Raw genomic sequence first — 13,049 nt, forward strand, 5'->3', positions numbered from 1 at the left:
AGCCACTATCCCTACGACTGGCATTGTTTTTCGAATTAATTATCCGCTCGTATCGAACGAACTTCAACGTCACACATTCAAGACGAAACGCCTCGAAAATCCCAGGCAAACAACTTTCATACAAGTCCAGTGAGTCGTTTAATTATGACGAGCTTTTTACCGATTCATCAAACTCTGCAACCCTTCGAGCTCCTCGTACAACCTTTCAAGCCATCCACGCCAGAGGTTTTACCGATAATTGTAATATCTGGCTATGCCAAAATCGACGAGTCGAAGACGGCACATGCCGTCAACGTAATCAAGGGATCTGTATTTGACGGATGTGTCAGGGGAATGCGAATGACATTGTTAATATTTTAGGCGGATCGACAGAGCTGCGTGACGCGTTGCAGTTACGTCGTAACTACGGAAGCAGTATTTTTTCCTGCAGGAAAATTATAGTCTCTTACTTTGCCTCCTTTAATCGATTGAATAGGGCCCGTTCCAAACCCCAGCAAAGCCGTGGGGTGGTGATTAGGAAAACTCTTCGATATTCACCATTCCGTATACCCGGCTTTGATTAGATGAATGCGATGCCAGAATCGGGCACGTGAATCTGCTGCTTGAATACTTCGGCGAAAGTGTAATTTACCTCGAGTTTGGCCCTGAGCTTTTCGATATGTTTATAGCTGCGTATTACATATACGTGACCCCGAGGTGAAAATCGCGAAGGAAACGCCTATATACGTGGCTTTGTCAAGGCAATCACTCAATTTCCGGTTTCGATAGGCTGGAGCATTTTTTAAACCGTTGGAAACAAGGTTGCTCGAAACTCACAGAGTTCTTTCGCCAAAAAGTTTTTCTAGTGTATTGAGCTTGAAAGTTTTTTAAAAAAAGCTTTTTCTCGTTTTTTGTCAGGGAGTAATACTTGCATATTCCGTTCTCGAGTTGTTATAATTTGTGAAACAAGGTTGAAAATTCAGGTAAAATTGAAGGAAAACTTGTAGGAAACACAAGTGTTTAATTCCGGGTAATTTTCGGTCATTCTTCACCTATGAACTGAGAAAATATAATTCTTCGTTCTGAAACAACTTTTTTCTTGTACCCAAAAACAGATATTTATTTGTCCCAAACACAATCCGTTTTCTCCGCGTGTAAGTCATGAAAATTTTTCTACAACTGGGTACGGCGGAATCTATTGGAAGAAAATGACTAATAAAAAAAAAAATCCAAACAGCCAACGTTCTTTGGCGCAACGTTTGAAACTTCTTTAATCTCAAAGTTCATAATATCGTGAATCTCAGTACACGTTTTGAGGTTTTCTGAAGACAGGTAAATTCACTTTCATAATGTTAGAAAACAAGTCCAGTGAGTAGCTTTTTTACTTCGGGTATTAAAGTAATGCCCCGCCAATTGGAAAGAATGGTTGAATTCGCTTAATTCCAGACCGAATAATCACGAGAGAATCAACGCGTTGTGACTAATGAGACACCGCGTCCTGGCTCTCGGTGTCTTCACGTATGACGAGCAACTATAACGATGTGCCGTACAACTGATGAACGGTCTATTCTTTACCGCCGTCACTGTTTGGCACGAAACAGTGAGCGTGGAGCACGGAATCAAAGAATGCAGCTTATGGCGAGGTGAATGAAACAACGTACTTACCCAAAAGTACTCGCGATCGAAGCCGGGTATCTTCGTGTGCGAGGCTCCGACTTGGTGAAGGTAGGTGAGGAACACGTCCATGTCGTCCAGCCCCTTGATGCCTTCATCGAGGGTCGACATGACGGTCGTCGCGTGCTCGGCGAGTTCCATGCTCGTCGTTTGTTGTTCCTTGGTCTTGAGGTCCCGGAACTTGGTGAACATGTTCAAGAGCTCGGCGTTCTCCTCGAAGAGCCTGAAACCGTCAATGTTTGCAATTTTGACATACTGGAACGAAACGTGACCTCGTTCTACCCGGGCTTATGAGAATTTTACCGCGTGAGTGGGCGCTAACCTCATGTTATTCAAATGAACTTCATCCGAAGCGCTCTAACGCGCTCCCAAATGGGACCATCAAGACGAAATCAACATTTTGCCAGCTCGCTCTGGGCGCCCTTGAATTTTAGGGGAACTGTTTACTACCTTAGCGTACGAACGCCGTCTTTTGCCACTTGAAAAATTGCTCGCCCGACCCAACTGCGTCTTTTTTAAATTCAACGATTCGCGACTCTGCCATGAATTTTCCTTTTAGGTACTCCTGGGAAAATCGGCTTTAATACTGATATTCAGGCAAGCCACCACGGTTTTATGCTGTCGGCTATAACTTGTAAGTCGCAAAGTTTTCGTGTGTTTTTTAACGTCGATGGAAAGGTAGCGAAAAACTCGCATGTGCTGACACAACTGACAGGTATCAACGATTTTGTACAACATCAAAATAGTAACGGATATTTCGGTTGCCTAGTCAGTAACGAATGAATTTTGATTATTGTCGGTGAGAATATCGGTTGATTTTATTTTCAACTGTATTTTACGACCAAGTGTTAATTGACATTATAACCATGGTAACTCTCTTCGAATGATGTTCTAGCAGTCGGATCAACATTTAATGTTATTGATTTCAAATGGTGGAATTTCGCGGGCTACAAACTATCAAAATGTTGTAACAGTTGGAATGGAGAAACGATTAGTTAATACAAGACCAAAATGTTGAACTCCGCTAATTATACACCTCTACAAAATGCTGTTTGTCGAGGCAATTAACAAGACGCGCGGATGTTGCATTATCATAAAATGTCGCAGCGACTTTGCAGGCTGTCGGGAAAATGTCAGAATTATCATATTTTTCGGCAACACTGATATATGTGGATGATAATTTCAACGTAGCTTCTGGTTTGCCTGTCGCTTCGTTTTAGTCACTCGACACCCTTAAACCAGGCGTTCCAAACGACCAACGGGGGAAAAAGTTTCGGCTCCGTTTTTTTGCCAGGAAGAAAGTAACCGTCGAATTCCTCCTCCTCGGCCGAACCATTTCTCAAACGAAAAATGGAACAAGTGACAAGGCCTGGCACCTGAGCCTTTGAAGCCGAGTCCACGTCTTTGTCTCGTTTCGGGTTCGAGCTGACTTTTGTACCCGTTGAATTCAATCCCGAGAGACAATCGCAACTGGAGTAATCCCTCGGTCCTGCTGATTCCTTCAGAGACCAGCTGCCGAAGAGCGAGCAACAAAGACGGAGGAACGAGCAGCAAAGAGCCGCTTTTGCAGTTCGGTTTGTAGCACGGTAAGCCCTTCAAATATCGCGTCCTCTGTTCTTCACGAAAGCGACAAACACTCAGCTCACCCTGTCTAATCCACGAGGCTTCCTAACTTTTATATTACTGCGAGTCTCATAGGGATTTTAGAAATAATTCACCTTGCAAACCTTTTACTTTACAAAACACTTTACTCGGAAGCAACTCGCTGACCGATCCTCTAATCGGCTCGAGAGCACTTCGCTATTTCGTTGCTGCAGGTCTAATTAAAACTTGAATGAATTCTCGCTACAGTACAGAAGCTGAAATTTTTATCCCGTTCAAAACTTCTATTCCTTGTGGCGTTGCAACGTATCAACATGTACATCGGAGAACACCGTGTAAGAAAAATCTGCCGATGTAAAAATTATTCTTCACTAGTTCACGTTCGACGATCTTGGCACTACATTTTTCACATTGTGAAAGCAACTCTTGCGACTGATTTGTAAGCACACCTATCCGACGACTTGGATGTTTATCCCGGCACTTCTTCGCTGTTCAATTTTCATAGTTTTGGGCAAAGGGTGGATGGGGTGCTGGTTGGTAAGGCATAATGATGGCAGTTCGACTCCCTTGAAAGGAGCGAGAAGACTGTGACAGTCGAGTAAGCACAAAATCGGTGCAGTTGATGCACGGTGGTTCGGAACAGAGACGTTTGAGGGAATTTGGCGAGGCTCTGGATGCCCGATGAAGCGAGAGGAACTGAGGAGGAGAAAAAATATGAGCGTTAAAAAGCGTCGGCTTTACAACCTTGTCCCAAGCGACACGGTACCTGGGAGGAATTGCAAAACATAATTGAGTGATGTACGAGCAGTCGCGAGTGATACATCACGTAAAATACAGATAACACAGCCGGGTCCGTAATCAATTCCCAACCCTCGCTATCGTCGCGTTCCCTTAACGTCCCTTTCAACCCTCTCGGTGCCCCTTTCGCCATCCCTTTGTCAGCGACGGAGAATCGATTTTGACACTGATACGAAGTCACGAACGAGAGCGAACGGGTCTCCGACTCCGCAGGGTTGGAGATAAAAAGTCGAAAAAGGCATATCATGACGTACAGAGCGATACACGTACCGCCAATTTGTCATATACGTGAAACCTTGAGAATGCCAAGGGTTTGACCCAGAAGGTTTGGGGAATTTGTTGCTTGACAAAAATTTTCTGTCACAGTTGTTCCCTCCTGTTTTCTTCCGCGTTCTACCCTCCCGCGGGAGAAATGACCTGATTTTTTTTCTTCTTTAGGGTGCGTACAAGTTTTCAGTATTTCCGAATATGTTACGTAAGTATGTGCGGTGAGTTTTTCTAACAACGAAACGATTCGTCGTTCGTCAAACGTCAAACTGAACTGAATTTGATGACAGTTCTAATCTTAATTATCTTGTAATTGCCATAGTTGATTACCGAATTCAATTCTTCATCAAATTATATATTTCCTAATATTTAGATTATTTTTACAAATAATTTTTGTCGCTTGAAATAGCCGTAACATGAGCTGTAACTCCGGTTGCCTGCCTCAGGCGCATGGACCGTTTCGCTGTTAGAAAAACTCACGTTGTATAAAAACATTTCGTGTCCTGAATTTTAGATAAAAGACTCGTTTTATTGGGACAAAACTTGGGTGTATCACCGATATTATCTGGATATGTACCACGAAATTTCAGGCATTCTAACAACTTCCGGTTACGAAATAACGGTTAGTTGAACTTTGATAAGACTTGTATTTCTTATGATTTCCCTTAAATCTCTATAGAATTTGTCGTATTGCGATCGTTGGTTGTATTGACTGTTTGTGTAGCTTATATCATGAGCTTTTTGTCACGGTTTCAAAAGAGTAAACACTCTACGTTAAAATAAAGGAATATTACAGTACGTATCATCGTTTTTAAAAATTTTTCTCCACCTATCGGTTTTTCTCTATTGGCAGTCATTTGATTAGTTTTTAACCGAAATGAGGCTTAAAATTCGCATCAGTTTTTACATGATATTTTTGTTTAATATAATCTCCAACAGGATATAGGAATGAATTATTCTCGCGCTGCTCATCCTGCGTTAGCTGTTTCACTTAGCGATTTTTAAATCGATGCCCATCCCGCTGTAATTAGGGAACGATGAGTGCGTACTTTCGCGATAATCTTTCAGGGGGATGGCAAACGGCAATTTTTTACCAAGCTTCGGCAAGTGTGAGAAATTCGGGTCGAGGGTGCATATATGAACGTTTTATTGAAGGCTCCTTATTTTTTTCCTATCCTTCATATACAGAAGAAATGGTGCGAGGAATCCTTTATCGACCGCAAGACGATCGCCTTCGGCTTCGTCCACCCATTATTTCGTCGATGAACGAATCGTAGAATTGAATTTCTGCTCCACGTTGCCTCGAGCGATGTATTAAATTCAAAATTCCGTATGCACAGGACGCGAATCCCATCTTGTGCAGACAGTGATATACACGGTCGTTGGATCTTTTCCTGCTCTCTCTCTCTCTCTCTTTCTCTCCATTGTAAACCAATTCATCCTCCGTCTGTCTGTCTGAGTTCTATTTCTGCTTGCGATTCCTCTTTTTAAGGTATATAACACACGAATCCGAACGACTATATCTACGTACCTTATAAAAGTAAAAAATGTTCCGCACAGTGTAGTGATGTAACGATCAGAGTAATCCATTTACTGGATTCAATACCCTGTGTACTCGACTTCGTATAACAAAGTTATTTCCAATCGATAAGTTTCCAATCAATTTTAGGATGTACCGCTTTATGCATCGCTATACGCTTAACTGAATACTTTCATCGGACGAGATTTATTTTAATTGAAATATCTATCTGTCGATGTTTAGTTGGTTGAATAAAAAATTGAACTTTATTGATCAGTAGTAACAGATTTTGAACCTACGATCTGTCGTTTGATTGTTTCTAAATTTAGGGTAAATTCTAGCTGCATTGGTTACTGTGTAAAGAATATGATATTGGATATAAAATGAAAATGAGTTCTGTAGCTGTAACCAGAGAATCTACTATGTATTTCTATTCTGTTTGATTACGGTCACTTGTACTGTATTTTCTTGTAAATACGGCGATAATTTGGTGTTGGTGGGATGATAAACTGATGTTGAGGTCTTATTGGAATGAAAAAATGTAGTCAACTGTACAAACGGAACATATTTAACGTTACAATAACCGGAAAATCTAGTTTCTTGACAAACACTAAACAGTTACTTATACCACATTTACTGTTCATAATTCCAACAGTATTTATACAGCTATTCTAACGGTACGAATGTGACATTATAAAATTTTCTATCGTACCCAACTGTGACAAATGACATTTTGCTCAACGTACAAGATTTATCCGCGTTTAGACTTTACATCAAGCAAGTCGTCGAGTATTCAGAACTTCTCTCGGCTCGTCAATTTTCGTCAATCGCCGCTGAAAAGCTGGAGATCGCTTTCGATCGTCCCCGGGGATAATCATTCCCAGCACAGCGACTGGATCAAGAGCTTTGACAAACACGGTCGAGAAGCTCGAAAGAGTAGAACGAAAGCCCTCGACGCAAATAGCTCGACCGGCGGATGAAAAACGCGATACTGCGAGGGTGGAAGAATTAAGTCGCGATAAAACGGGGCAGATTTTTCAGGCATCGTTGTTCGATCGGCGAGCTTTTAGCCTCGGCTCGCTCGTCTGGCCGAAATCGAGGCGAGCATTGATTTAGGAGGTTGAGTATCATGCCTCGGCCATGGGGTGAATCCGGCTCGGTTGGTGAAATGTTGAAAACGTACCGCGGAACAAAGATGAGGGGCTGGAACGGGGGTTGCGGTAATAAAGAAAGCTGCCCTCCTCGTTATCTGCGGAGAAGGAAACCGCTAACAACTAACGATCACGCGATGTCTATTTTGAACGAGAAAAAATAGGCTGCTTCCTTCCCTATACATACGCACGTAGCACCATGCTGAGCGATAATTCGTAATCCACCCAGGGACCGGCTGATAAACTTAATATATATTAATGCGCGTTCGGTATGTTTGCGATACACGCGTGTTCATGCATGTGACGTACGTGCATACAGGTTCAACGAAATCGGGATGGACGCAGGGATAATCTGACCAATACATTACCTAATACCTTTTCGAATGGAAACGGATTAAGCTCGGAGCGTGGTTACTAAACAGCAATTGCGATACAGCTTACGTCGTTCAAGCTTGTTCGACTATGGATGTTATACGTGTATAAGGTATAAACTTCCGTTTTGGGATTTGCAACTTTTGGAAATCCCTCCTCCGCAGGTCAAAACAGGTACGTTGTCGTTTTCTTAGGGTTTTTCAGTCGATGAGAAAAACTCGTCGACAAATTATCTTCAATATTTTCACTCGATATTTACCGTTCAATATTTCCATAATACGAAATCTAGTCAAAAAATGAAATAGAAACAGAATAGAAGGGTCAGAATGTAACGGATTTTTAAGGAGCCGAAAATCTGATTCGTGGAATTTCGCGATATAAAAATGTCAAATGTAGGTAGAAAAATCAATGTATAGAAATGTGAAAGTACATACTCGTAGACAGTCGCAGTATACGTGTACAATAAATGATTTGAACGGTTTCATCTTTTGGATTTCTATACTTTATCTTTCTACATTTCGATTTTTACATTTTGAAATTATGTGGAACAGATTGAAAATTCGATGTAACGACCGTTCTGTTACATGGTCATTCTACCTTTTGACCCCCAGACGAAACTTGAAAACTGTCTCCTGAAACAACGGAAAATTGTCTTATCTGGATAACATCACGCGTATTCGCCACACGAGAATCAATGTTTTAAAACTTGCGGTATTCTTCATGGCTATAGGATAAACTCAAACAAACCAATCTATTTCGAGCATCACTGTCTGAAATCAGTTTAAATTTGGCCCAGCGTTTTTCACCGCGATCACGATCAACATCATGCCGTATAAAAAGAAGTTGACGTTACAAGCGAGGGGCCATTCGCTCAAGGAAGTCACAAATTTAACAGTTGAGAATCGAATAGTAATTAATCAAAGGAACCCGAACGACTGAAATATTTATTGGCATAACGAGGAATCAATCGATATAACTGATAACTGCGGCGAGATTTGGAAGTAAAGAAAGTCGTCGTAAGTTTCACGGTAAACGGCAAATTGCTTTAACGCATTGTCATTCTTTCGATTTCTTTCGCTTCGGGCCTTTTTCTTGTTTTCCGGTTTACCTAGTAATTTGATGTGATTTCCTGTGATTCTATCCAATCCGGAAATCGCTAAGAGTGGACTAAAACCCTCGGAAATCACTGAAATTGGGTCCTAGAGTGGAAATCACTCGTTACACTATAAATCAACGAAAATCAATATTGACGAATTGAAGCGATTACGCGATTTCATTTCCAAGTAAATTTGTCCCTCGGTTACAGGTGATCGATACAATGCATTTCAATTTGCATGTACAAAAACATTTTCCCTACTCCTAGTTTGAACGTAGTAATGAGCGTGACAGACACGAGCGTGAAATTCGGCAATTTGACCCGTGGATTGAGTGACCCAGACTCAAAAGTAGAAAGAAGTCCTCGAGAGGAATCGGAGCGTATAAGATTTGACAGATTGAGAGGAGGAAGCCCGAATCTCGACGGTTCGCCCGCAGAATCTTCGTCGTCGAGGGATCCGCGAACTTTCCCTCTCCGCCGTTTTTGCTCACTCAGCACTTTTGGGGGGAATTTACCCTCGAACTCGTTACTCCTTTGCAGCGAAGATGAGTGCCAGGGTCGCTCAGAAATCCGAACACACGGGCCGATCCGCAAACGATATGTTACGGTGCACACTAGGGCGGTTGAAAAAAAGCTCCGTCTCCTCAGGAACTACCAAAAAAACGCACTTTATCGATATTTTCAGTTTTGCATACGTATGTAATGCAGAGGGGATAAAAATAAATTGTTTTTACATCTTTGTCTGAAAAAGTGAACATGTACCATGTCCTGAAATATTTGGGGTAAAATGAAATTGGGATTATTATTTAATTGGCATAAACAATTCAGAGTACGTACAATATATATTCAGAAAACTCGAGTTCGCTGGAATATTTGTAATGATTCGATTATGATCCTATTTCCACTTCGCTCTAAAAATTTCAGGATATACTCCAAAACGTTTACCCCTTCCACAAAAACAAAAACAAAACAAAAATGTTAGATATATGGTATGGAAACAAATGGCAGATATAATTAAGATACATTCAAACTATATGTTAATTTTTTTGCCACTGTTGGACAGTTTTTGTTAAATTGTACATATGCATAATCTCTATTAATCATATAACTTATCGTTTCTTCGCATATACAGGACTAAAAATGTCGAGAAGTTGTGTTTTCTTGACAGTTCTGAACGATCTACCTTAAAATGAATTTGATATTCGGAAAGTTCAGATTTGTTTTTACAGAAAAAACAGATCAGCTCATATTTTATTTTCCGATGACAGGAAGTGCTGAAAATTTCAAGCCAAAGTTTCAATCCGAAAATGTGATTAATCAAAAATTGATCAAAGCGTTTCTCGTACGCGGTAGAGCTTAAACGCTTAAACTTGAGAGGATTTTCGTATACCTACGTTAGTGTGCACTATAACACACCTACTTTGCAACGCGATCCAAATTTCGACCCTAGAAAGCTGGGCAAAGGATGGTGGATTAGCCTATATTTCTAGAACCATACCGAAATATCTCGGGGAAGCATCGGATCGTTTGCTTTGAATTGTTACCAGCGGGTTAATTTTCGCAGCCGCCCCGGACTCGGAAAGGGTCGTCGGAGCTTAATTATCACCAGGATACTGGACGAAGATTGGAAAATTTCTGGACGTCAAATTAACCCGCCGGTTTATACTCGCGTTTGCTGAGGAAGATCAAACCGAAGGTTATTATGGTTCATGGGCATACGTAAAGAAATGTATATATGTGCAATATGTAAGGATCATTTTTTATATTCCCCGGGAATTTTTCTCACGACGTCGCAAAGCCTCCGTAAAATTTTTTTTCTACACTCAAGAAGTGTTTGTCTTTTTTATTCATAGACGTTTTTGTCAGTGAATCTTCAAAACTTTCTTAAAAACGTTTAGATTGACTATAAGAATTTTATTTTTTCGAGTCCCGGGACGTTTCTAAAAATTTATTGCAACAAAGTAGTAAACGATCAAAAAAAAAAAAAAAACTGAGATGGTGATGTTCTGCGAGTTACACCGAATTGGCATGGAACGTACCATACATGCACGAATACGATCGATGAAACGGACATAGGGTGTCTGTGCGTGTATATTAGTCCAGATTACACCTATCAAGCCACATTTGTAGAGTACCGAAAGCATTTTATACAACCAGCAGAGGAAACTTGGCCACTTTTCTCCAGATATTTTCACCTCGTTTGACGTAATTAATAAGCACAATTAAATAAACTCGCTCAAACGTCTGTAATAAATTCTGAATTTTTTTTTGCAACAGCGAATATTTTTCAGTCGAAAGTAATTACTTTCCTGCCGGCAGGATTAATGATCAAAAAAAGTCGTTCCAATTCACTTGAAATTTTTTTTATCAACCATTAAAAATGAGGTGGGTTGGCCAAAATATCAATACTTTTTATAAATTATATTATAAAATAAACTACAAGGATGTCTGTAAAATTTTAAAATAGATAACTTTGGAATCATAAACGGAAGCTTAGATATCGATGCTTGATTCCAAATACGTTAGCTTGAAAACTATTACAAGTCTAGTATATTTGTTCAATCTCACTTTTCGATGTATCATTTTATTCATAAAATTATTTTCGACAAATTCACTAAAACAGATTTGATTTTTACTCAGTGGTCAGTCCAATATTCCAATTTGTTGATCATAATCAATACCAGTGTAATGTTGTAAAGTTAAATATTTAACGATGTGAACGGGATAAAAAAAAAGTGTTTCATTAAATTTGTAAAAAGTATTCGGCTGAATTAACTGAACCATCATATAATAAAGTTGAACGAATCTTTTAAATTTTATGAAATATTTTCAAGCGATTCGAAATAAAACATTTATATTTAAGCTTTCGTTTCTGCTTCCAGTATTTGTTATGCATATCTTCGTAACTTACGAATGCAATAATTTCATAAATATTCAATAGCCGACTATCTCGAAATGTAAATTAATAAGAACTAGGTTTAAAACACTCGCTCGCTAAAGCTCGCTCGGGGTCGGATACCTAGAGTAACTGGTTTTTGTGCTCGTGCACTCGCTTAATATTTGTCAGTGTTTTACCAGATGACATAGTTGTAGGGGAGACTGGGGCGCGATGACTCCCCACAATATATTGGTATTTGCTTTACAGTATACGGAATGAACACTGTCTTTGTGCATGTGACGCACACCGAATCTGCCCGTAAGATTTTTTCTATATAATGCTACAAATCACGTTTACACATGCATGTAAGTATAACGTATTGTGATTTTATGACAATAAATTTCCTCAAAAAATACCAGAGTACAATCAGCTAAGTGCTGATAGATTTGAAACACTGCGCACAGAAAATTTACCTCGAATTGAACGACGTTATTGTCATGTATTTCTATGTATACGATGCCAACCACTCACCAATTGCAATTTGTTGATCCTGGTCGTTCGGTTTTTTTTTCCGATTCAAAATGTTATCTGAAGCATGCATATTGGTTTGATACTACTGAAACTTGAATATTAGTCCGGAAGGTCAAAAGTCACCAGGTCAAGGACCTGGACATCCAGAACTACGGAGCGCTCGTCCTGGAACTCGAGTTGCACCAGGAAGCGGACCCGGAGCGCAGGATCCATGATGTAGAGAACCCGGTACTCGAAATTTGCGGAGCGCGACTCTCATCCGTCCGCTCTACTGCGCGGTTGTTGCCAGACTGAGGAATTCGGCTCGCTGATTTTCGTTGTCGACGATTACTGTACATCGATGACGTCAAGAGAAAAAAAATTTTGGGCGACGTAACTTCCTGAACGTCCGAACATCTGAACATCCAAACTTTGGTTTCGAACTTTAATACTATGCATGATGATGCATGATGATAATAGATTTTTGTCCAAGCATTTCTTATATATATTCAACATTTTATCAATTAACTTTAATCCGACGCGACATCGTCCACGTGATAATTGATTTAATTTGCCAACGGTTCTTCATTCTGCAGCTTCTGATATTGCAATTCTGGTTCAGAATCGAGAAGAGCCAGTCGAATATACAAGATTTTTCTTCATTCCTATCATTTTTGTGCAAAGTAAATGATTGATCACCCATGCAAATTCCAATCGCCGCACAATTCTCGTGTTCTGTTTGAGCTTTGAAATACCAGCGATAACCGATTGGCAGACAAGATGTTCAGGTGGGCTTACCGCCAACCTAATAATCCCCGGCATTCGTATCGCTGGACAAGTGGATGGACTAGCCTACCTCGATGAATATTCTCACAATGCCACAATGGCACAAACCACATAGCTTTCGAAAATGCTTATAGACCGCCTCGTATGACGGAGAATTGATTCGCTTATAACGAACAGTCTGGGATTGTGATTGACAGAACTAGAAAGGCACTAGATTAACTATTAAACTAATGTTTTTTTTTTTGTTTGATTCGTTCTAGATGAATCATTAAAAAGTTACGATGGTCACCGCAAAAGCACTGCTTGTGGGAGGAGTTCCAAAAAATATGGCGTTAACTTGGTCTGCAGTGAATATATAAAGTTTTTTAACTTTTGTCAAATAAAGTTAAAACATTGTATAATAACTTTGTACCATTT

General features: G+C 40.1%; 1 protein-coding gene across 5 annotated transcripts in view; it reads right to left on the reverse strand.

Moving 5' to 3' along the window:
* The window catches only part of LOC124222474 (neuroglobin), a 33,554-nt gene that overhangs the window by 5,628 nt on the left and 14,877 nt on the right, over positions 1-13,049 (reverse strand). For all 5 annotated transcript variants that reach the window (XM_046633482.2, XM_046633481.2, XM_046633483.2 and 2 more), the window contains one exon: positions 1,645-1,876. In XM_046633482.2, coding sequence (XP_046489438.1) covers positions 1,645-1,876 — 232 coding nt within the window. The remainder of the gene's footprint in view (positions 1-1,644; positions 1,877-13,049) is intronic.

Source organism: Neodiprion pinetum, chromosome 6, assembly GCF_021155775.2.
Source record: "Neodiprion pinetum isolate iyNeoPine1 chromosome 6, iyNeoPine1.2, whole genome shotgun sequence".
Taxonomy (NCBI): Eukaryota; Metazoa; Arthropoda; class Insecta; order Hymenoptera; family Diprionidae; genus Neodiprion; species Neodiprion pinetum.